Below are 27,104 nucleotides of genomic sequence, written 5' to 3'. Positions count from 1 at the left end.
CAGTCTGAAAGAACTTTGATCCTATTAGCTACCAGTGATAACAGCACTAAGCAGTCTGACAGAAAGATCGGTGACCCTATTAGCTACCAGTGATAACAGCAGATAATAGCACTAACCAATCTGACAAAAAGATAGTTGATCCTATTAGCTACCAGTGATAACAGCAGATAATAGCACTAACCAATCTGACAAAAAGATAGTTGATCCTATTAGCTACCAGTGATAACAGCAGATAATAGCACTAACCAATCTGACAAAAAGATAGTTGATCCTATTAGCTACCAGTGATAACAGCAGATAATAGCACTAACCAATCTGACAAAAAGATAGTTGATCCTATTAGCTACCAGTGATAACAGCAGATAATAGCACTAACCAATCTGACAAAAAGATAGTTGATCCTATTAGCTACCAGTGATAACAGCACTAACTAGTCTGACAGAAAAATAGCTAATTAACTAAAAGAGCAAAACAGAAAAGCCTGTCTGGCATAGAGACAATTTATGATTTCAGCTACAGTTGTGGCTCAAAGAGAATATTTAATGTCTAATGTTTGTGCACACAAGGAATTTTGGCAAGAATAGCTAAATGTCTTTGAAACAGGCTTTTCATTTAGCTTAGTAGCTTTCTGTAGAAAATTGCTAAGGCTAATGTTAACCAAGCATCTTCTATAAGAATCTAGTTAGCGCGCTAACGTTAGCGCATGAGCTAGCATAAAATAATGAATGTACATCTTGGCTTCTCTTAGCCACTGTACATCGATTTTGTATTTAATTAAACAGCTAACTTTAATAACATTAAGACAACTTACGAATGAATGAGCCTGCAATCCGGTCGGGAGTGGAGCGGAGCGGGATGTTTGGCGCAGAGGAAAGCATGCCATTGGCTGAGGCTTGGTTTGATTCCATTGGCTGCCAGAAGAAAGGGGCTGGATGTCTGTCAGAAAGCCTTTCTTGGAGAAAGCCCTCGGGGCAAACTCCTCCCATATGCGTTTAACACGAGCATCAGTCGAGACTGTGACTGGACTTAATATCCTGTGGTTGGTCCGTGTTGTTTTGTCACCACAAACTAACCACACCTCAGTCCACTTAGAAGAGCTACCGAAACCCCCTAAAAACGGGGGTCTCGGTCCTCTTCCAAGGTGCTTGTGCCCCAGTAAATGAGGTCTAACGACACCCCTGGTTCAAGCTAACAGCCGGGCCTCAAGTGTGCAAATAACACAACTCATCAAACCTTCAAGCAGATGGGCTACAGGAGAAGACCATACTGGGTGAAAAAAACTACAATATTGGCGCTAGTTCACAGAAGAACATCTAGGGTGCACATTGAAGCACAGGCATGGAGGAGCCGAAGTGGAATCATGATGAATACATTGGATGGATGATTTTGTCTGTATAAGAAATAATGCAAATCAGTAAAATGTAATAGTAAACCGAGAAGTATTTCAACAAATTTGATCATTCAACAAAGGTTATCAGTATCTTTCTATCATTTAATGCATTATCATTTAATTCATCCATAAACTTGGTAGTCTCTTCAATGCTGACTATTCATAGTGATATGATCACAATAACACAATAAATTAAACATTTAACCCAGGGCTTAAAGCAAAAAACAAAATTCTGAGCCTGAAATGTTCCTGACGGGGCATACTGCACCATTGCACCACTGATTTCTCGATTTCTCTACAAAAGTAGTATAATAATTTCTACACACATTTTGTATGCTGAATGAATGAATATTCAACATACAGCATTATTCATCTATAAACCTAGTGCAATAAGGAGAACTATGGATCCCCCCAGGGGTCACCTGGTACAAAACGTGGAAATCAGTGGGCATGGTTTACTTTTACCATGATAAAACGCACCGCTTGGCATACATAGTGAGCTATATAGTCATTAGCACCTAGGCCTATAAGTGAACCATAACCATTGATTGATCACACCAGTAGGTCTAATTTATGATCCGATGTGCGTTCTTCTTATTCCCAAATTGGCGACAATATGAAACCTATTTACCCCCTATAAATCATGGTTGTAGAAAAAGTTAATGCATACATCTATAAATGTTATATGCAACTCTGTGGGCCACTGTGGTGTCCCTCTTTGATGTTATCAATGTACATATTACAAATCCGTGCGCACCGTTTACTAATCCGTGGGCACGGTTTAAGAATCCGTGCGCACCAATTACTAATGCGAGGGCACGGTTTAGGAATTTGTGAGCACGGGTTACCAATCGATTTCCACATCAATTATTTTTTTCTTACCAGGTGACCCTAGAGAACAGCCAAAGCAATGCCACATTTTTATTCTGAATGATGATTGTAAATTGTTAAAGACAGATCACGTTCCGATCTGTCATTGCTGCTGGAGCGGCAGCTGTAACCGTTGCTCCCGGCAATATGGCACACTCCCGGCACACTCAATAAGGTAAATATAAGTGAATATGGTACAGTACATACAAGAGGTATACCTACTGAATAGTGATGAATCAATGGCATGTTTGCAGAGATTTTGAAGCAGCTCAATATCAAACAACAGGGTGTGATCAGAGTCTGCCCATTTACAAGACTCTGCTAAGCGTTCAAGAAAAAGGTATCAGGATTTTTTTCACAAAATTTGGGCAGTAACTGCAAATAGCAGATATGTCAAATAAAGGTAGAGAACGTTCCACATGAGGGTCAGACCTTTCCACATTAAGCTGCTCAACTGCTGTTGACAGAGGGGAGGGTAGGGTGGATGCTCTATGGTTCTCAGTTAGGGATCAACCCATCAGAAATCATCATGTTGATTTTCTTTATCTATGCCATCTTTTCTGTTTGCACAGTAATTATCCAATACTAACCAAATATAATTTTAACCCATCAAAGTACTTCTCAGACCCTGTATGGCTAATCTTTCAGTATACTCGTGGAATGTCCAGGGCATAAATGAATCAAAAAAGCTTGTAAGTTGTTTAGATATACTTAATAGACAGAAAATAGATGTTGCCATGCTTGAAGAAACACATCTGAGAACAAAAGATATTAATAAAATATAAAATGATTATTTTAAAGTAGCTGCCTTTTCTGCAGCCAACAATAGAACAAAAGGGGTGGTTATTTTGCTTCGTCGAAGCTTAAAATTCCAAGTATTGGGAAAAGGAAATGATCAAGAAGGAAGAATAGCTTTTCTGAAAGGTATTATTGATGGGAAAAAAATTGCTTTCATCTCAGTGTATGCCCCAAACACATATGATAAAAAAAAATTTGTTTCCTTGTCACAATTTCTTTTAGAATTGTCTGATTTTCAGATTATACTTGGTGGAGACATTAATACAATTTTAGACCCCTCTAAGGATAAATCAAACAAAATTGGCAGCCTAACATTCTCCACTAAAGCATTTAGAAATCTGTTATCAGATTCTGCACTTGTATCCTTCCTAATCCTTTTCTAGAATAGATTATATACTTCTATCATCATCATTGGTCCATTTGGTTAATAAGACGCAGATAGTTCAACGGAGCATGCGCGATGTGAGGGGTCGGAAGGGCTAAGGGCTCCTGACGGCGTGTCAAACAATGGATTAAAACTCATTAAAAAGTTCCATTTATTAACTTATTTCTCCACGTCCTAAAGTGAGAACAACTATAAGTCGAATAGGTGAAATTTTCTGCCGAAAACGAACTCGGGTAACTGCGCGTAGTCGATGCTTACGAGGCAACAAGCAAAAATGCCAACCTCAGGATCCAGCTACAACGCCAGATTCGACGAAATAGAATCGAAATTGGACAAACTACTGGAACTAAACTCCTCAACTAACACACTGTTGAACTCTGTAGTTCAGAGAGTGGATGCTTTCGATACAAAAATGGAGACCCTGATGGGTGAAATGCACGAACAGGGAGTTAAATTAGACTCTCAGGAAAATCGAGTCTCTGAACTGGAGAAGAAACTACAGCAGGCTTCCTACTATATTGATCAGCTTGAAAACCGACACCATCAAAACAATTTGAGACTCCTGAACGTGCCGGAGAGAGAAGAAAAGGATACGCCAATGATTACCTTTTTGGTTAAAATCTTTGAGGAGAAATGGAGCCTAAAGCTTAAGGAAGATGACTTCGAAAGAGCGCACCGCGTTGGGCCAATTAAGGACAATGCAAAATACCCTCGGGCTATCATATTCAAGCTACATTATTATCAGAAGAAACTGCAGATTCTGAAACTGTCCAGAGGGAGACAAGAGGGGTGTAATTTCAGAGTGGTGACAGACATGTCTGTACAGCTTCGTTCGAGGAGGACTGAGCTTTGGCCGTTAAGAGAACAATTACACCGGCTGGATATCAAGACCTATATACGACACCCGGCTACTCTATGTGTAGAGGACGGAGGGAAAGTGATGAGCTTCAGATCCCTAGAAGAGGCCAAAGGGGAGTTGAAACGAAAATACCCATCCATTAACTGACTGATTTCATAATGGGATTTCAAGGATTGAGGCAAGACAACGGTCGGTAAGAGTATATATCTTATATGAACTGATAAGATTATACTATAGCCTACGGGGCCATGCTAAAGTAAATGGATGGGGTTTATCTGAACTTTGGCCAAAACGTAACTACAAATTCAAGTAAAGAATCAAAGGAACTGATAATGACAATTGACACAGTAATCTGATCTAATGGAATTAAGGGAGATGCATTGAAAAACTACTTTACAATATGAAACATGGAACGATGGACTGATTAACGCACACACAGACTTCAGTAACTTTGTAAGGTGAAATGTTGCCGCTCCTTGGCGTTGTTTCCTTTCTCTTCATTTGCCTCTGTTTGTAAAATAATTTTTTGATGGGAAACAGCTAAGGAGGAGCTGGCTGGATGAATGGGTGGATGGAGATGGGGATGGGGCGGGGGGGCATCTGAGGATTCGTATGGTATTGGAGGATGGTCAATCTGACGGGAATAGACGGGTTGGGGCTTCCTCCTCTTGTCGTCCCGTTCTCTCTCTCTCTCCCTCTCTCCCTTCTCTCTTTCTCTGTCTCTCTCTTGTTCTCCCACTTTCTCATTTTTGCTTTTAGAGAATGTAACCCCACTAAGAAATCTATATTCTTACTAGTTATCCCTTTGTCCATTTATAGGTTTCCCTTTTTTTATTTTTTATTTTTATTTTTATTTTTTGGTTGGATTGAAGTGTGAAATGGATAACTAGAAACAAGGATTTGTTGAATGCTTAATAAATACATTGACTCAGAACATTAGCCTACATTGAAATTGTAGTTTATTTATTTATTTACTTAGTCATTTAGTTTTTAAATTTTTAAAAAAAAAAATATTTTTAAAAATTTTTTTTTTATTTATTTATTTATTTATTTATTTTTTTGTCCTGCTTCTGCTGGAAGAGTGGGCTACTTTTGGCAAAATTAAATCTCTCAAATGTCAAACAAGAATAGTTGAGAAGTAAATAGATTTCCTGTTTTATTGTCTTAAGATAAACAGACGTAACCCCTTTAGAGGGACCTCCGTTTTTTGGGGGGGTTTTTTTCTCTCTCTGTTTTTTATTTTTTATTTATTTATTTATTTTTATTATTTTTATTTATTTATTTATTTATTTATTTATTTATTTTTTTTAATTAATTAATTAATTTATTTATTTTGTATTAATGTCTTGATTGCCCCTATAAGACCAGTAGTAGCAGACCAGTAGTGTCTTAAATTAGTCATGGTAAATTTTCAGTTAATTCTGTAATATGTAGGGCTACAATTTAAGTTTATTCTGTATGAATGAGGAGAATGAGGAGAGACAGATGTGCTTGCACGTATGTATGTGTGTACCTGTAGTTTGGATTGTGTGGGTGTGTGTGTGGGTGTGAACATGTACTTAGACCATTGCTTTGCACGCCAAGATAGAGTAGGGGTTATAGCTCTAATAAAGCATGTTCCTAAAAGATAGATATGGGGGGGGAATATGTTTGGGGTTGTGGTGTTTTGTGTTTGTAATATGTGTCCACATGTTTGTGTATATGTGGGTGTTTTTAAGTTCTAAGGTGTTTCCTTATGAGTTTGTGTTAGGTTCCCTTGTTTCCAGCTGGTGTGATCTTTGCAGCTCTATCTCTAAAGCTATCACTCTTGACTCTGATATAGAATATGGCTTATAAAAATCCTGTACAAACTCTTCCGATTACTTTCCAAGTCGCAACCTGGAATGTGAACGGATTACAGCAAGGCATAAAAAAACATAAAGTTTTATATCATTTGGGGAAACTGTCCTCCGACATTGTTTTTCTACAGGAATTTCACTTTAAAGCAGGGCAAATAGAATACCTTAAGAGGCAATGGGTGGGGGAGGCCTTTGAAGCTGCATTCACTTCTAGGAGTAGAGGTGTGGGAATATTAATTAACAAGAGGATACCATTTAAGTTGGTCTCCCAACACGCAGATACTATGGTAGATTCCTAATAGTTAAATGTGAAATGTTTGGAGAACTTTACACTCTTATTAATGTCTACAATCCTCCCACCTCAGATATGTCTTTTTTAAGTAAAATTCAAACTGTGTTAGACAGTTCACCAACAGGAGTGATCATAATAGGGGGAGACCTGAACAATATATTTAGTTCTTATGATAGTTCAACCAAAAACAGGAAAATTAAACCACCAAAAAAACTCTTGAAATTTCTTTCTGTTAATGAACTGCAGGATATATGGAGAACTCTACATCCTAATACAATAGATTACACATATTTTTCTCACCCTCAAAATAGTTATAGTCGAATAGATTATTTATTTATATCTAAGACAGGCCTGGACAGGGTACTATCGAGTAAAATTAACGACATTATAATATCGGATCATGCCATAGTCACATGCATTATGTCCCCGAAACAAAATACATTGTCTCATAGGATATGGAGAATGAATAGGAAATATTTAATGGATGCTGAATTTTTGAAGCATATTAAAAGACATATTGATTTATTTATCCAAACCAATGTAGATGGGGGGGACCCTCAAGACAGACCAGAAATTGGTATAATTTGGGATGCATTCAAGGCATACATAAGAGGAATAATGTTAGGGTTTGCAGCAAAAAGGGAAGCAGACCTGGATAATGAAATAAATAAACTGAGGGAACACATAAATATCTTACAGAAAAAACATAAGATACAAGTCAATAGTAGAATGTTAACCGAATTACAGGAATTGAAATTAAAACTGGACAGCTTATTACTCAAAAAAGCTAATGACTTCAGACATAACTCCAACAAACTTAATTATATTTCTGCTAATAAATCGGGTAAACATCTAACCTCATTAGTCAAAAAGGTTCTAAAGAGACAACCCATATCTCTAAAAAATAAAACATTAGATTTGGTCTATAGAAATAATCAGATCATTAATGAAGAATTGAAATCGTTTTATGAGAACCTATATACATCAGAAATAAAAGAACATGACCCTCTTCCCTTTCTTAAATCACTTAATTTGAAACGCTTATCAGTGGAGCAAAAAGAAGAACTTAATAAGGACCTTACCTGTACAGAAATTAAATCTGCTATTAATAATTTTCCTTTAAAAAAAGCTCCAGGAATGGATGGCCTCCCAATAGAATTTTATTCACAATTTTGGTCAAGCATAAATCCTCTTTTTATAGAAGTAGTAAACTCTGCTCAAAAAAATCACACGCTCCCACAAACAATGTACCTAGCAACTATTTCTGTAATACCGAAACCAGGCAGAGATTGTGATAGGCCCTCTGATTTCATACCTATTAGTTTAATCAATTGTGATAAAAAAATTATTACTAAAGTCATAAATAACAGACTAGCACAAATCTTACCAAATATTATTCATCATAATCAAACCGGATTTATACAAAACAGAGATTTAAAAACCAATACTAGAACATGTCTATCTTTAATACAGTATGCAAAGAAGTATAAGAAGGATTTAACATTAATGGCGGTTGATGCAGAAAAAGCTTTCGACCTAGTTGAATGGTCTTATCTGTATAAAGTGCTAGAGGTTTATGACTTTCCAGTGAAATTTATTAATATGGTAAAAACAATTTACAAATCACCAAAGGCACAAGTATATACAAATGGAATTCTTTCTGAACCCTTTCCCTTAAGTAGAGGCACAGCTCAAGGATGCCCTTTATCGCCCTCCCTGTTTGCATTAGCAATCGAACCATTGGCTCAAAAAATTAGACAGACAGAAAAAATAAGTGGCATTACAATTGGTAAGAAGGAATACAAACTTAGTTTATTTGCTGATGACTTATTACTCTATTTAAGTAATGTAAACACTTCCATTCCATATGTAATTGAAATTATGACAGAATTTTCGCAGCTATCAGGTTATAAAATGAATGAAGGAAAAACAGAATTAATGGTAATTGACAAAAGTATAAATAATTTGGAAAATTTAAAACAATTTAAAGTGCAAACAAGGAATATTAAATACCTTGGTTGCTATATTAGTGCAGATAAGTTACAGCTGTATAAAGACAATTTTCTCCCATTAATTAAAGACCTTAAGCAAGACATTGAAAAGTGGTCTGATTTGAAGATTAATTTAATAGGTAGAATAAACCTGTTCAAGATGATGTGGCTGCCAAAATTTCTATACATATTTCAGACAATTTCTATTACCCCACCAAAATCTTTTTTTAAAGAAGTGAACTCACTTATTTCTTCGTTTATTTGGTCTAATAAAGCTCACAGATTAAGGAGAAAATTATTGCATTATCCTCGAGAGGAGGGAAGCCTAAACCTTCCTAATTTGGAGCTTTATCATAACGCAGCTCAAATGTTTTATATCGACCATGTAATTAACAATACAAATGAGGAACCGTGGATAGATATTGAAAATCATCAGCTACAGCCTAATAGTTTTCTTCTAGCTCTTTTCTCCAAGCAAAAAATCAAAACAGTAAATTTTGTAATTAATAGTACATTAAATGCTTGGAAAAAAAAAAAAAAACACTAGGTCAAGAAATAGAAATCCCCAAACATATACAAATTTGGAATAACCCATCAATAACTATTCAAAACGCCCAATTACACTGGAAGACGTGGATAAACTGTGGAATTCAGAAATTAGCGGATATTATAAACCATAACTCTGTACTCTCATTTCAGGAACTAAAGAATAAATATAAACTAAAAGACATAGAATTTTTTAAGTATTTGCAATTGAAAAACTGGATAACAGATAACTTTGACCTTAGAAATAGAACTTCAACTGAGATAGGGGAAATTCTAAATAAAAGGGATAAAAAGAGACGATTAGTAGGTGCTGTATATAACATTCTTATCAAAGCTGAGGGCAATGAAGAACTGCTACAGAATATATATAACAAATGGAATAAAGATCTTGGTATGGTAGATGCAAAAAAGAAATGGAAGGAATGTTTACAACTTACATATAAAATTACCACTAATGAAAATTTACGTCTAATACAGTATAAATTAATGACAAGAATATACTATAGTAGAGACAAAATTCATAAGTTTGACCCCAGCTTCTCTGATAGATGTTTAAAATGTGGCACGCAGAGTGACTCCCTCATACATGCCTTTTGGTATTGTGAGAAAATTAGAAAGACTTGGGAGAACATTGAAAAATGGATTTCAAGAACTTGTAATTGTAAAGTAGCATTTTCACCAATGATTTGTCTCTTTCAAAATGTTGGGAAAATAAGATACCCAACTGGATGGCAAATTCTTCTTTCGTCATTAGTTTATAAGAAGCTAATATTGCAAAACTGGAAAAATAAAGAAGCACCTACACTTCAAAAATGGAAAACATTAATGAAATATTACTTGAGTATTGAAAGGACAATGTCGGTGGACAGCAACAAAGAGAAACAATTTCACAAGATATGGAGCTCAATTTATGAAGCTTTGTAGATAGCGGAGCCGCAAAATCACAATCACCCAGCATCCATAAAATTTAAGGAACCCTGTTTTCGTTTTTATTTTGTTTTGTTTTGTTGTGTGTGTGTGTGTGTGTGTGTGTGTGTTCGCGTGGGTGTATGTGTGTGTGTGTGTACGTGTGTGTTTGCGTGTGTGTGTGTATGTGTGATGAGTGTGTATATGTATGTGTGGGTGGGGATGCTATATTACCTGTGATGACAACCATAGGTGACTGTATGATATTTGTGGATGAGCAACTTAAACAGGGCCAAATCATGAAATTTGTCTTCCTTTTTTTATTTTATTTTTTTTATTTTTTTATTTTGAAGAAATTATGATTATGTAACATGTTGAAGATTGAATGTATTGTATTCAGACCCTTACTCACCCAATAAAAAATAATTTAAAAAAAAATAAAAATAAAAAAAAATACGCAGATAGTTCACGTCATTGTCAGACCACCATGCTAATTATTGTAAAATAAGTCTATCCAATTGTTGGAAATTTAATCTCACTCTATTAAATAATGAAGCTTTTCGTGACCAATTGAGATCAACATTTAAAGAATTTATATTTTTTAATAAAAACTCGGTATCCGACATGAGATTCCTGTGGGATGCCATCAAAGGATTTATTAGAAACAACACTATCTCTTTTGCATCTGCTCAGAATAAAACACAAATGAAGCAAATAAAAGAGCTTGAAAATAAACTTTCTCTTTGAACAACAACTTAATTTTACTATAGATAAAGAACAACGACTATCACTGGTTAAATTTGAGTTGAATTTACTACTTAGACAGAGGTCTGAGTTTCTGATTCACAGAGCCAGACGAACAGACTATCTTGATGGAAACAGCTACAAGCTATTTACTTGCCAGCAAACTGTGCAACAATGATAACCTTGCAGATATTGTATCTATTCAATCTGAAGATGAGTGTTCCTACATGACCCACTTCTGATTAATTTACAATTCAAATCATTTTATAAACAATTGTATTGTCCAGAAGTATAACCCACCAACAATAACCTGATAGCCTTCTTTGATGGTTTAGAATTACCTCAACTTTCCATTCAAGATGTAAGATTTTTAGATGCCCCAATAAACCTCGACGAATTACATATAGTACTTAAAGAAATGAATAGAGGCAAATCCCCAGGATATGATGGCATCCCACTGGAATTTTATTTTACATTTTGGCAGGAACTAGGACCTTCACTATTAGATATGATACAAACAGCTGTACAAAGAGGTAGTTTTAACAGAAGTGTAAACACAGCAATCATATCCTTGTTACCAAAAAAAGGAAAAGACCCCACCTTATGTTCCAGCCACAGACCATTATCTCTTATTAATAGTGATATTAAATTATATGCAAAGGTTTTAGCAAAACGTTTAGAAACCATTTTACCTAAGTTAGTTCATTTTGATCAAGCAGGCTTTGTCAAAAATAGATTTTCTTCTGATAACCTGAGACGGCTACTGCATGTCATATATGTAGCTTCAGATATAACAACTCCTTGTGCCATCCTGTCAGTTGACACTGAAAAAGCCTTTGATCGACTTGAGTGGAAATATTTATGGTTTACGTTGTCACGTATGGGTTTTGGTGGAGCATTTATGAAAACGTTACAGACACTGTACAGCAATCCATCAGCTATGGTATTGTCTGGAAACCAATGCTCCCCCTTTTTTCATATCAAACGCAGGACACGACAGTGTTGCCCCGCCTCCCCACTGCTCTTTGCCCTAGTACTCGAGCCTTTGGTTCAAAAAATCTGCCAATCTAGGGATATAGGACAAATAGCAGTGAAAGGCACCTTTCATCAGATCTCATTGTATGTGGATGATATTTTATTGTATTTAGACAATGTCCCACAATCTCTACCAAATGTTCTAAGTATATTCAGGGAGTTTAGCATGATGTCTAGTTACAAAATAAACTTGAATAAATCATCCATACTTCCACTCAACAGATCAATGGTTGAAATGAATCTGGTGTCTGAAATACCAATTGTATCTCACTTTAAGTATCTCGGTATTAGCATATATCCCTCTCTGGATAAAATTAGTACAAAGAATTATAAACTTACGTAAATCTATAAAAGAAGACCTTAATCAATGGTTCAATTTTAATTTATCTTTGTCAGGTCGAATCTCAATCATTAAAATAAACATCTTACCAAGGGTCAATTTCTTAACAAGAATGCTCCCAATACCCACACCACCAGGCTACTGGGAGAAAATTCAATCCTTGGTGTCTGATTTTATCTGGAGAGGGGAACGTCCGAGGATAAGGAACACCATACTTCATCAACCCAAAAATGCTGGTGGTATACCCGACTTTAATTTGTACTTTCTGGCCCAAATGATCCGCCCATTACAGAACTGGTTGATAAAAGATAGGCAACCTCCCTGGATAAAGATAGAGGAGAATATGGTCTCCCCATATAAATTGAGCAATGTTTTATTTTCTGCACTCTCTCCAAAGTATTGCACCTCCCATTTTGGTCCACTTGTTGCCCATTCAATACTTTCTTGGCAGCAAATTGAAAAATTGTGCCACTGGGATGTACAATGGCATATTCAGACACCAATTTTCAGAAAGAAAAGGAAGAAAACCCATTACCTTTCTCAATGTTCTGAACATGGAATTAACACTCTATCAGATGTCATGAACACAGAGGGTCTAAGATCCTTCCAGGATTTAAAAGACACATACAACCTGCCTGGCTCTTCCTTTTTTTTTATTTACAACTTTGAACGGCTATGAAAACATATGGAGTTCCCTGGGGCCAAGTGCTACCTACTCAACCACTATAAATTAATCATGGAACAAAACAAGTCCATAGGTTTAGTTTCTATTGTGTATAAATTTCTCCAAGAAGCCGTACACACATCAATGGGCATTATGATTGTGTGGAATACTGATCTCAAAGATTATCAATGTCACACAAATTGGAAAAGAGTCCGGGATAATATCCCAGTATCTTCTCGCAATTTTAACCACCAGCTTATCCATTTTAAACTCATACATAGATTCTATTTGACACCACGCAAACGCTGCCAACTCCAACTTATATCTACCCCAATTTCTACATTATGTAATGAAAAAGCAACTGGAACGTATATGCATATGATGTGGGAATGTCCAGTTGTTAATATTTTTTGGTCCCAAGTAGCCATCTCTCTCTCTAAAATACTTGAGGTTTATATACCCTGTGTTCCAAATGTGCTACTGCTAAATGATGATTCCTTACTAAAGCTCACCATGGTTCAGAAAAGAGTTTGGCTATCGGGGACCACATCAGCTAAAAGAATGGTAATTATGAGATGGAAGCCCCCTCACGCACTCCATATTAACCAATGGCTTTTGGGTTTCCTAGACATCCTCTCATTAGAGCTCTCAAAGCAAGCAAATGGTACCAAAGAAACCACATCTGATATGCTCTCAAACACTATACACAAGGTCAAACTGTGTTGTAATCCTGCAGATCCAACTGGCCTCATGGGAATAGTATATACATATGTTTGTTTCTGTGTATGTATGCATGTATGTATTTGTACCCATGCAGATTGATTTAGGCGCCGCTGCTGGTGGGATGGAGTGGGTGTGAGAGTTCTACATTTGTAATTTCAATGTGCATTGAGGCTGGGTTGTGAAGGTGGCTTGGGTTGGGAATAGTTTGAAGATGAGAATTCTCTGCATTACTGTGCTGTTTATTGAGTGAACAAAAAACTTTAACATGTCTGTGTTTTTCCTTGGTGGTTGTGAACTACTGTGAACCATTTGGGGACAGTGGGTTAGGGGAAGGGTGGATGGTGGTCAGGGTGGGATTGAGGGTGGGAAAGGTTTGGGACTTCAGTGTAGAAGCAGAGGAGTACCCCCCTTTTTTTTTTTGATGGTTTTTTATTTCCTTCTTTATCTCTGTCATAGCCTACTGCTGAAGGAATTCACAGAAGGAAGAGAGCAGATCAGTTTATTTATTTTTCAATTTTATTTTACTTATTTCTTATAATATTACTGTGATCTTTATTGTTATCGTTCTAGATGTGAATGCTTACCCACAGCTTACCCACAGTTGCCTGAGCTGGAACATTTTATTGGGGAAAGTAATAATACAAGGGGCACATTTTATTCCATATCTGCACTTTTAGTGTTCATATTTTAAGCTTTGTTGGCATTTATGTTCAGGTGATGAAGGTATGTTTGAAATAATTATGTTTTTACCAGGACATGGTCAACTACTTTGTGGGCATTTGTGTTCCTGACTCCTGTGGGGAGGAGGATGTGCAACTGCTGGTGGCGCATGGTCAGTGGATTTCAATGTCTTCTTTCATTGGATCTAACTGATCCATTGCAATATCATCTATTTAGACTAATATTTTTCCTTATACCTTTGACTTGTTTCATTATTTCCCAGAGAGATTCCAGCTGGGTCAGACATCCCTCATTCCTCCTTTTCCTCCCAGCCTGGTCCCTCAGTCCAGTCAAGTGATTATCATGATCCGCTGTTTGTCCAACACCGCCACCGCAGACGCCTCAGCTATCATTTGCCTGTGAGTATATGATTGGGTTTCAATAGTCTCACCTTATTTCTTTACCTCCTTCTGTCCTATGTCCGTGTACATGTCACTGTAGACTGGAGTGGAGAAGTGCCTCTTTTCAAGTGCAGGACTCCACTTCAGGAAAAAACATCGGCCAATCTTCACCTACCCAAGACACCTCTTTTCCCTCAGGTTTGTGTGTTGTGTAATGGTGGCAGTTCCTCTTGCGGCTACCCTGTTTACGGCCATAACAAGGTGGAAGCGCCACAGAGAGGTCAGTCCAAGAGCAGAGTCTTCTTCTTTGAACACTGGCCCAAATCTTGATGGGACGTTGATGGCCAATGACCCCTCTAGTGAAGGGAATAACAGTTACGCTGTCCAACAGAATGAGATGGGCCAAAGCAACTCAGAAGAAGACAATAGTAAGTACCTTTTGTGCAGTGTGCTCTTTGTCTGTGTGTGTGCGTGCATGGGTGGGTGCATTTCATCTAATTTTATTTAACCTTTATTTAATACTCAGAAAACTCACTGGGAGACAGGGTTCCTCTTTTCCAAGAGTGCTGAGTTTACAAACATGGAGAAGAGAAAGACACAAACAATATTTACAATCATTAATCAAAACATTCCCTAATAATCAATTAAAATATTAACCAAACAATTAAATTATTATTGCAACCACAGCATCAAGCTTAAGGAAATGCTGTAATTCATCCAGGTATATACAGCACAAATTCTACAAGCAGTCTCTCCCATGTCAGTGCTAACGAGGGGCGTAACTAGGCTTGTAGAACATCAGGGGCTTAGCCTAGAGATACCCCCAGATACACATTGTGTATCTGTTTGGGGGTACACAAACATACACAATAGGCCAGGGACCCCCAAACACAAGCGCATTAGGCCATGGACCCCCAAACAGAAGCACATTTGGCTATGGACATCCAAACAGAAGCACATTTGGCTATGGACCTCCAAACACATGCATATTAGGCCATGGACCCCCAAACATATGCATATTAGGCCATGGACCCCCAAACTGATGCACATTCAGCCACAGACCTCCAAACAGATGCACATTAGGCCATGGACCTCTATAAACAGATGCACATTAGGCCATGGACCCCCAAATGGATACACACTCAGCCACAGACCTCATCAAATATGATCAGATATGACTTAAAATGACTTGGGTAATATTATGAAATATCCTGACAGCAGAAATCACTTGTGTTAGGACATAAAACATGGTTACTGGTCATATCTGTACAATATACTGACATCGGACATGACTAGTGAATCTTCTGCAGATATACCAGCTGTCCATTTCTGAGTATAGATATTTTCCGAATATGAGATGTTTTTATTGCATACCATGATGATATCTGTATTCCAGATTCCAGATGTATCAGGGATGACATGAACTCCAGATTCTAGCAGTATAAAAGTGGTCCCATACCGGAGTTGGATATGTTCCGAACATGAAATCTGTGACTGTCATGATCGGAGAGTATCCACTATGTATTTTGTCATATTTGGATCTTATCTTGGAATATTCGGGCAATAATATATCTGGATATCTCTATGGTCAAAAAATGACCATAAAATTACTCCATACAGCTTGTGCAGTATAATCCAAGTCTTCTGAAGCCAAACGATTGCACTGTGAGTGGAAAAGACCTATATTTACACCATTATTTAGCGCAAATCCTCACTACACAGGTTGTTTTTCGAAAACTTTCATGCTTCCACGCACCCAGATCTCGCATGCTCACACTCTGCTCGATGAGAACGCACAACGTCCCACCCTTCCATGTTTATACTGCTACGCATAAGCCTATGTCACACAAACTGAGAGTTTTGCTCAAAGTGCCTCACTGGCATGAGGGTGAGTAGATAATAACAGAATTTCCATTTTTGGGTAAATTATTCCTTTAACGGTACTTGTGTTAGTACATGTTTTGCTATGTGATTTTATGCATCTTTATGTGTTGTCATCTAGTCTGATGGTAACACAAACATATATTATGGTCATTCAAAGAGAAAGGTGGAATACAAGCTAAAGGTCAGAGAATAAGACTTCAAATACCATTTTTCACTATTATTGAGTTGGATCACTGTTTACCTCAAATACAACTTTGTATTATGTAAGGCATATTACAAATGAGCTGACATGCTAGACAACATTGTTACACATCTAAAATGTTTAAATTAATTAAAACTGCAGCCCATAACACTTTCCATACCTTTAGTAACATACTCCTCATCATACCTGTTTTGCTTCACCCATTTCATCAGTGCTGTGGTCTACTTGCACCACAGTAAACTCAGAGTGACTACAGACAAGTCAAGCACTGAGCGCACGAGCAGAGTGACCCTAAGTGTTTAGTTATCCCTTTGTTGTGCAGAGCCAAAGTGTAATCAAATCCACATGTAGGTGAATCCAACCTTTTCCAAAACCACTGCATTAGAAAAAACAAACCAAAACAAAGTTGACAAATTCAAAGTGTCCGTGGCTATATCTAAAAGATTTGGGGCTATAGCCCAATACCCCGGGCCTAGTCCCACCCTCGATGCTAACCATAGGAACTTAAAGCACCAACCAGTCCTGAAAGCAGATCTGATAAACTCCAACTCTCCAGTTAATAAGCGACCTACAATGTGATCATAATTTTTGGAGAAGAGCTTCACAAGTACATACAAACTATTGCTGATTTCTTCTCACATAGAGAGGGCCAGCCCACTTTGTGATATGAAATACAGTCATGAATATCACAGGTACCTCCAGTTATAAATGTAAATATATTTAGCAAATGATAGACAACATCTAGGGGCTTAAGAGTGGGGGTCACTGCATGTCTACAGCTTACATCACCACAGTCTTAAACGGACAGAAAGGTATTTTCCACAATCCTATTTCTACAAAACATGGGGAAACAAACTATGTTTCTATAAAAACAGCTGAGCTTCACTTAATAATTAATTGGTCAATGTATCAATGTGGGTCTTTCAAGTAAATTTGCCATTGATCTGTATACCTAAATATTTATATGCTCAGTATGAGCACCATTTATAGTGCTGATTTTTAACTTGCTGTAATATTTCTGGTTTGGACAATAGAGCATTCAGGCGTTTGAGGGTGATGAGAGCTTTCTGTAGAGCAATGAAGGTGAGCTACAGGTATTTGATAGTCATATAGAATCAGCATAACAGTAGAGAATTGTATCGTCAGCATAGAGATGTACACTGAGTGGACAAAGCATTAGGGTGACTTGCTCTTTGTAGGCTGAGCAGGTGAATCCAGCTGAAAGCTGTGGTTCCTTATTGATTTCACTGATTAAATCCACATCAGTCATGAAGGGGAAATGGAGATGAAGGTGAGGAAATGGATTAGAAAGGGTTTTTAGTTCTTTTGGCAATCAAAAATTGGTTGTGCACAATGGGATGCAACTCAACAGTATGAAGGAGTTCCTAATATTTTGTATACATGACCAGTGTACCAGTATTTATGGACAAGACAATGTTATTAATGAATATATAGTTAACAATACAGGACCTAATACTGAGCATTGGGGAACTCCCTTAGTTATATTCAGAATTACTGATTGTACATTACCCAACACTACACATTGAGATCTGTTTTTATATATTTACCTCTGCCAAGGAGGTTATGTTTTCGGTGCCGTTTGTTTGTTTGTTTGTCTGTTAGCAGGATTACGGAAAAACTACTGGCCCGATTTTCATGAAACTTCATGGAAGGGTGTAGCATGGGCCAAGGTAGAACCCATTAAATTTTGGAGCGGATCCGGATCCGACTCACGAACAAGCAATAATAGCACAAACCTTGGCGGAGGTCTGCGCTCTCCGAGTGCCCTTCTAGTTTGTATATGCTTAAACACTTCTCGTGACGCTCTCAGCCTCCCAGATTTCATATGCAAATTAGATGCAAATATAGATTAATCCCCTCAATTAATCCTGCACCCTCTGGAGGAATAAATACATTGAATTTTGAGCGCGTTCTGGTGAACCCTCAAGAGGAAATATACGTTACGATGACTTGTGGTGAGAGCTAGTGATACTAGTGTCTGGGTTTTAAATCAATATGCGTGCTGGTTTATTAAGCAAAGTGAAAGAATATACTCACAACTCAAAAGATTTTCCTTCTAGTTGTATCAAAGTATACCAAATTTAATAATTATGGTATATAAAGGTTAAAAATAAAAAAAATTGTAAAATGGTTCAAATGAATAAAATGCAAAAAATATAAAAATGAAAATGGGTGTAGGTCATGATAATCCAAAAGTAAAGTTTAAAAATGTTTAAGTGTCCAATAGTCCAAGTTTTATCAAAGTTTTCCATGAGTTTCCAATCCTTCTTCTCGCCAGAGGCTAAGGCCCGGATCTACTAAAGGTTTGCGCCAGTGCAAATCACACTGCGGGTGCTAAAACCTTGTTTTCTGATCTAAGACAGCGCACAGGGCATTTGCGCCTGAAATCATGGGTTGATCTGGGTGCGCCGTTTTTTGCGGTTTGGTCTAATTGCATATGCATTTGTGGGTGTTCCAAGGCTGAGGCGCAAAATAAAGGGAGGGATTTATGGAAATTGGCAGTGGACGTGATTTATCAAGAGGCAGTGGCCATTATCATCTGTTGATTGTGCACAGAATCACAGGCGCCGATTTATGTTTCTGCCGGTGGGTGCTCAAAACAGTTGAATGCCCCACCCCCACGCCCAAGATAAACCTTCTGCAATAACCATAGCCTACATGACTTGTTGCTATACGGATTTGGAAAAAGTAGTCAAACGCACGCATTTCAGCACCATAGCAAATTAACAGCGACCGACACACACGCACACACACACCCACCCACACACACACACACACATTGGAGATCAAAAGTTTAACTAACGATACACACCATGAAACGCACGGAAAATAATAATCAATGCCACTGAAATTATTTAGTAAAAAGGCTCACATGAACATAAATCATAGGTCAAGTGCACAATCCAACACAATCCGACACCACTGTGTCTGTGAGACACCGCTGCTATAGTACACCCATAAAAAATGCAACATAACAGTATAGGCTACAAGGGGCCTATTAACAAGCCAAACAAGTTATAATATCGTTACACACGCAAAGAAAGCATACAAGCGCACGTAGTAAAATACAGTCAATTAATTAACCATCAACACATAGGCCCACACAGCTACTAAATATTAAAAATTGGATTTGTTTTTCACTCACCATTGACGTTATTTCTTTACGAGGAAAGTGTTACTCCTTGCAGCCGTGCGCCTGATGAATTCATCTGCGATTACATCCAGGTTCCTATTTCGTGACACATTCTTGTGACAGTTCAATACAGCAACATGGTTCAGTCTTGCTTGCCCCATTGTGGACCGCAGATAAGTTTTAATATGCCGCAGGCCTGAAAATGACCTTTCTGAACTGCAGGATGTTACAGGGACAGTCAGTGCGAGTTTCAGTAGTTTGGTGATCTCTGGCAACATGGTTCTCAAGTGCTCTCCCTGATCGCCTTTCAGGAAGTCCACTACATCTTGAAAAGTAGCTAGGCAAACTCCTCGTCGTTTTGCTACGTCCATGCACATATCATATATTTTTTAATAAGAAATTTGTCCATTTTGTTGGGCTAGGTCATCAGCCTTGCTCTACACACGTCAGATTAACCGCAAATGTGTAGTACACATTCGCGTTAATCTGACACCGCTTTCAATTGGACAGTGCGCACTGCATCTAACGTTAGCCAATCACATTAAAGCTATAACTTTTGGATCAACTTGTTTTGCAACGTGGGCTATGCCGCGCAGCGGGTGGAGTTTGCTATCAAATCAATGTAAATTTGGCCCCGGCCGCTGGCGCATATAGGTAGGCCTATCAAGTGCATTTTCCCAGTGGGTGCTCGGCCTTCTCCGTGGGTGCTCGGGCCCGGAAGCACCCACGGAATCGGCGCCTATGCACAGAATTTAAGACCTAGGAAAAGCATGTCTTATAATTTTGTGCACAGGATTGCAGGACTGCTCCACCAAGACTGTCTCTGGAACCGGCTCCAAGATCAAAGTGACACAGTCATCTCCACAGCATAACATGCAGTCATTAGATTGCATCCCTATTATAATTCCAATTAAGTTTAAACGAGTATGCTGATTTAAAAATGTACAATTTAAGCCTCATTGGCAGAGTAGCAGAGTGCGCACTCAATATTCAGACTATCACCTAAATATACAAAAAGGAAAAGTCGCAGGCTCTTCTCTGGATTTGCTGCTTATGAGCCAGTGTCTCAGCGACATTGCCTTGATGACAACAATGAAGCTAAAACGTGTGCGTAATAACTGTCACGACAGTGGAGAGGTGTGTGCGCGGCTTCTCCAGCCATATGTAGCCATACCTTCACCAGGTATCCATCCCTCCCACACTGGCACCTGCGTCTCAGTCAGGCTCTCCTGCACTTGCTCCTCCTAGGGAATCAAGGCTCCTCTTTGGCTTTTTTTGTGGTAAGCATTTTGGTTCACCTCCTCATATCATACCAGCGCTCTTTACCTCTGGTAAATCACGCTTTTGGTGCCCAACTGCATTCACTTTATTTGTTATATTGTTCCAGAGTGACTTTTTACATGCTGGTAAAACATCTCTTCTTTGCAGCTCTTTGGGGTTTTATCTGCCACCAACACTTCACTTCCACTAGGGAGAAATTTGCGCTTGTTTTGCCCATCATTACGTTGGGGCGAAGAAGGGTCTCGGAACATCAGTTTTTACATGACTCAATTGCCAACTTTTGCAGGTGTACAACATAAAACGATACTACTCACACCTGTTTGTACTTCGGCCAAACACCTGTTTGTACTTCAGCCAAACACCTTGACCACATCATATTTTCAGGACACGTGCAGTGTGTCAGAATCCCCTACTATCACGTTGGCCAACGACTGCCCTTCTGTATCATATTACAGGGTTTCTGTGTCAGTCTACTACTGTACTACATCATTCCTTTCCTTAAAGCTCATAACATAATACTACTACCTTTGACCATAATTCATACACATTAGGATTAATCACATTTCACACTTGTTGGATCTGATTACAATGATTATTAAACATGATTACAATAATCTACATAAAGAGCAGCACAATGTTGATTACTATCCAAAGCAGTCATAATGTTTACAACCAGGGAAGTAGCAGAGATGGTACTATGTTCAGACCTAAATCCAGATTGGTGAATGCTTAAAGGAGAATGCTGAGCACGGAAGGCCTAAAGCTGTATATTTACCAAGTATTCTAGTATTTTAAGTTTAAGTTTGTGGATGACACAACAGTGGTGGGCCTCATTTCCTCTCATGACGAAACAGCCTACTGGTTCAGCAGTATCACGGCCCAGGAGGAAAAGCAGTTGGAGAGAATTGTACACAGCTTCCAAAATCATTGGAACTAAGCTGCCGTCTCTCTAAATACATGTGACCCACATGCAGAGGGTTGGACTGGAAATCCTGGGGGTTTCCGTCACTTCAGACCTGCACCTCTAGGTTCAGAAGAAGCACCTATGCAACTGTTGTCCATATTCTGAATGACTTAAAGCACTTTAGCTAAGCTTTAGTCTCTCTCCAATGCAGTCACCACTTTTTTCAGGCTACTGAATTGTACTGGATTTTAACAAAAATTTTGTCCATGAATTGTAATTTTAATTTAGCCTTTTTAAAAATAATTGTATCTGATTTTTGCTCTCTTACTTATTATCCCTTACTTTTTGTGTGTCTTGTTTGTCGTTTGCTGGCTTGTTTAGTCTGTTTTGTAGTGTCATCTTGTGTTATGGATGTATGTTTTTATGAGCGCACTACAGCAAATTCCAAGCAACTGTCTAGTTTATGTGGCAATAAAGTAAGTAAGTAAGTATTTTGGCTAAGCAGGACAATTTAGAGACTGGGCAATAAATATTAAGATCACTAGAATCTCCCCCTCTATAAAATGGGAGGACATGAGCAGCTTTCAAGACTTTGAGCATTAATTGTGAAACAATATTTAGATTGAAAATATATGCTATGTGCTTTGTTTTCAAAAGGGCAGTGGGTTTAACAAAAAAATTGACCCAATCTATCCATCCCGGGTGACTTCCAGATGATATAAAAGAAAAAAGGGTAAAGTGGGGAGCAATATTTTTTCCATGAAAAGTAGTAGTCAATTCACTTAGGCCTTTGTTTATCAGGAAGGTTATCCTTATATTCCATTTCAAAGAGATTGCTGGCAGCAATAAAATGGCTATTAAAGGCAGAGTTTATTGCCTGTTAACCAGTTATTAAACAATCGCTTGAGTTTACATGAGCAGGAAGAGAGGTAATAACGCCTTTGCTTTGAGTGGAATTTACCTTCTTCCAAAACTTTGCCCGGTTAGCACAAGAACTAGCGATTAAATTAATATAATATTCTGATTTTGCTTTCCTCACATTTGCAAGTGTGCACGTGTACTCACACTTGTCTTTCCAAGTTTATACTAAATACTCAAAATCTGAACTTGCACTCAAGGAATACTGTCTCATTGTCTCAACTGTAGAGAGCACCAGACCCACACCACTGTGTTTTCTTCGAAGCTGTGGTTACCAGTGCCTCCAGGCATTCTCTCTACAGACCACCAGCCAGGGTGTCCTTAGCACCTCCTCAAGCATCACAGGAGCCAGCTACTCATCCCTGAATGGCATCCGCGCCCTCAGCCTGCTCTGGATCATCAGTGGTCACAGCGCATTTACGACCATATTATTCAACCTGGGTGTGAGAACTATGCTTGCCTTACAACTCACACTCAGTAGCACACTCACCTTACTCATTCAGTCTGTCAGTCAGTCATTCATTCATTCATTCACTCATTTATTCTTTCACTCATTCTGCAATATTTATATTGTAGATAATTTCAATATATGGAAGAAGACAGTTGAAGCCAACCCTCTGCATCTGTTTACCGATAGTGGACCTGTTTTTGTGTCTGTAGACACCTTCCTACTCCTGGGGTGAGACTGAAAAGACACCAAGTTTAAACTTTGTTTGGTTGATTTACAGTAATGTGAGTTTTTATGGTGAGTTTTTAGTTGTCAATATTTCCAATTCTTGCGCAGTTTCTTGAACAAGTTGTGTGTTATAGGGGTCTGCTTAGTGCCAGGTCTCTGCTGAGCTCCATCCGCAGAAATGAGGACAAAATGAGTCTCAGATTGGTGGCCAGCTTCCTCTTCAAAAGGTTGAAAAGGTACATTGATCAGTTCATCAAATCAAGCTATTAATCAATGCATAATTGTAAATATCTATCTATCTATCTATCTATCTAATGAACTATCACAGTCAGGCTACTCCACACAATAGCACTAAGTCATCTGTCTAATTTCTACAATTCCTGGAAACCATGAAACCAACCATCAAACCACAGTCTTCACTCTAGCTATTTACTCTGTTCCCAGTGGCATGTGTGCAATTAAATGGTTTCAGGACAAACTGGTTTCCCACTCCTTTTGGAGTGAAATGTAGATGGACAGCATGTATTCTATGTTTTCATCATTGTACCTTTGTTTGATCACTTTGTTTCAGTTACAGTGTCTTGTAAGCCTATGTGGGCTGGGCACCAGTATGGTGTATGACACTATAATAAAATTAAATCAATCAATCAATCAATCAGTCAATCAATCAGTGTCAGTGATGATGACCCAATATAAAGTGTGTTTTATGTAAATGTAAATTGTAAAAATGTAAATGCTCTCTTTAGCTGTCTGTCTCTTTCTTTCCCTTCAGGGTCCAGCCACTGCATCTGTTCATTGTGTGTCTAGTCATGAGCGTGTTCTCTGTGGCTCGGCAGGGAGCCTACGGGTTCACATTTGAGGACGAGGTGGAGGACTGTAAGACGTTCTGGTGGGCCAACGTGCTATTGATTAACAATCTCTATGTTGCCCACAAAATGGTGAGTTGAGGAAGTAATTCTGCTCTACACAGCTCCTGTTCTATTTTGGTATATGAAAGTCTTTTTGTCATCCCTCTTCTCCTTTGTTCTCATTGTTTCATATCTTTCCTTTCCTCTGATGTCCTCTTTATGTCTCTCCTCTTCTTGAGGTAAAATATCAACAACAAATACACTGTGCAGCCTAACTACCTTTGAACTGACCTATTTCTTCATATTTATTTGCCTATTTTTCCCCAGTGTGTTCCTTGGGCATGGTACCTGTCTCTAGACTTCCAGTGTTATCTCACCACTCCTCTGCTGGTCTATCTTTTCAGACGGTATGCCAACAGTTCTATTATATCAATTCTAGTGTTATTCTTTAATTACTGTACATCACACTTTTGTCTTGGCCAAGTGACATTGTAGAATATGGCCACCAGTCATTACACACCACATCTGCTCTACCAACGATTATGTACAACAATTATGTAATGTCTTATCCCTACAATTTTCTCTTTCTATCAGGAACAGAGTGTTGTTGGCAGCAGTGGCAGCAAGCCTATTGCTAATAACCAGCGTGGTCTCTGCTGTTTTAACTGCCCTCCTACAGATTCCTGTCCATCAGTCGACTTTACTGTAAGACTCAATGATTGTGATCTTGTACCAATGCCCAAAGATGGACCATGGTACCTTACAGTTTTGTTTTCCATCATTATGCAATGTGTTTAGAGTGGGTGAACATTTTATTGCTTTGTGTTTTCACCATCTCTGCGATACATTCATTGCAGTATTATTGAAATACAATGTAATTCTTTCCGTTTTCAGATTTGTTTTTTTACGATTGAACCATTTCACAATCTTGGCTTTACATATGATTTATTTTGACGGAAATATTGCTCCATAGTATTGCTATAACAGAGTATCTTACCTTAAAGCAATATTCCACTTAGTTTTAACATGGGGGTTATTCGGCTTTTGACTGCCATGAAAACCAGAATATAATCTACTCACCAAGATCAGATGCAGCAGGGACGAGTTTGTAGCATTCTGATTTTTACTTCCCATTCATTTGAATGAAGCCACAAAAATAGCCTGAAAACTTGCATTTAACAAGTTTGTGAACAGATTCAACAACAGATCCCCTGAATTGTTTATAAATATTTTTTTCTCCCCCTACTATTTTTTTCCCCCCCATGTCCCCTTAGGGGCTCTGTACAATATCCCTCTACAAAGGCGTATTTCTTTTAAGAGAGTATTTTACATGTCTTTACATTTTACATCTGGCCATTTGCCCCACCACCCCCCCCCCCCCCCCCCCCCCCCCGCCAACAACCACCGCCATATATACATTTTATTTTTTAATTACAATATTTTTTTATGTTCCCGGTGTGGGGTAGTAAGACCGGTGTCATCCAGATTTTTTGATACATTGTTAGTTGGCTTAACAACAGCAGACCACAGGCTCACCACCAAGAGCAAAAAAAAGAATAAATTAATTAAACTAAAAAATCCATCAAAAAATCCAACTGTCCCGAACCAGTCCTGAATGACAATTCTGAGCATCCCAAATCATGTTTTTTTTTTACGGCCCCGGGATGTCGGGACATCCTTAGTTTCGTGCCCTGTACTGTACTGTGTTGGAGGACGATTCTCCTCGGCAGCCAACATCAGCGGAAGCACAGGCAGTGGGCCAGGCTGTGATGTGCACAACATGATCTCACACAAATACGTGAAATGAACACGAACTCTGAAATGCCAATTTACGTGCTGTGGACACGTATTATGGGAAAATAACGTTTCTCCACCACAAACTTAATTACGTTCCCCCACAACGCATTTAAATATGTTCCTCCGCCACAAATTGAATTGCGTTCCAAAGGTTGGTTAACGGTTAAGTTTAGGCAAGTAAAACAAGTTTGGTTAAGGTTAGGGTTATGGTTATGGTTTGGGTTATGGTTAGGCAACTAAAACAACTTGGTTAAGGTTAGGGAAAGGGCTTGGTCATGGTTAAATAAGAAAAACGTTTGTTAAAAATGGGACTTACGGTTGAAATGTCTTTTGTAAACACTGGGAATTGGGTATGTATGGGCAATTTAGGGTCTTCAATCACCTGATGCATGTTTTTGGACTGTGGGAAGAAACCCACGCAAACACAGGGACATGCAAACACCACACAAAAAGGACCGAAGCGGGGATTCAAACCCACAACCTTCTTGCTGTGAGGTGACAATACTAACCACTGAGCCACCGGGTCAACCAAACAATAAGGAAATCACATAACTACTTTTTCTGTGTGCATAGAATGCTGTGGGGTAAAAATTTGGTACTGGCAGCATGATCTAGTTTTGTGGATGGTCAGGTCAGATTGTAAACAGTTGCACATGGAGCCGGGTAGAGTTTGGGAGAAGACTATCCACTGAGTGGAAATGGTACAGTGCTGATGCTTTCCAGGCTGTGAAAATACCATATAGTTTTCACAGAAGATATTTTGACATACCCTGTTTTGACTGCTTATTAGCAACAAGAGGCTAGCAACAGGAGCTTGCCATGTCAACTGACAGCTGACTTGGGAGCCAATTATTTGTGGGTCCAAGTATTACAGCTATGTAATGACAAATTATAGGTATATAGAATATATATGAACTTGTCCTTTCGCTTGCGTTTAGCTGTAGTATGTCCATCCATAACTAAGCTAGGCGAGCAAGCTAAGGCTATACCGGTAATTT

At 38.3% G+C, this 27,104-nt stretch overlaps 1 protein-coding gene across 1 annotated transcript in view; it reads left to right on the top strand.

Annotated features, from left to right (window-relative positions):
- Positions 1-27,104, top strand: part of LOC139910857 (O-acyltransferase like protein-like) — a 39,799-nt gene that overhangs the window by 8,661 nt on the left and 4,034 nt on the right. Inside the window, exons 3-11 of the mRNA XM_071898298.1 lie at positions 14,135-14,213; positions 14,325-14,460; positions 14,641-14,722; positions 23,064-23,226; positions 23,362-23,464; positions 23,596-23,697; positions 24,234-24,399; positions 24,637-24,716; positions 24,904-25,002. Coding sequence (XP_071754399.1) covers positions 14,135-14,213; positions 14,325-14,460; positions 14,641-14,722; positions 23,064-23,226; positions 23,362-23,464; positions 23,596-23,697; positions 24,234-24,399; positions 24,637-24,716; positions 24,904-25,002 — 1,010 coding nt within the window. The remainder of the gene's footprint in view (positions 1-14,134; positions 14,214-14,324; positions 14,461-14,640; positions 14,723-23,063; positions 23,227-23,361; positions 23,465-23,595; positions 23,698-24,233; positions 24,400-24,636; positions 24,717-24,903; positions 25,003-27,104) is intronic.

This window comes from Centroberyx gerrardi, chromosome 2, assembly GCF_048128805.1.
Source record: "Centroberyx gerrardi isolate f3 chromosome 2, fCenGer3.hap1.cur.20231027, whole genome shotgun sequence".
Taxonomy (NCBI): Eukaryota; Metazoa; Chordata; class Actinopteri; order Beryciformes; family Berycidae; genus Centroberyx; species Centroberyx gerrardi.
The sequence above is the reverse complement of the archived record's forward strand: the minus strand, read 5'-3'. Positions and strand labels throughout refer to the sequence as shown.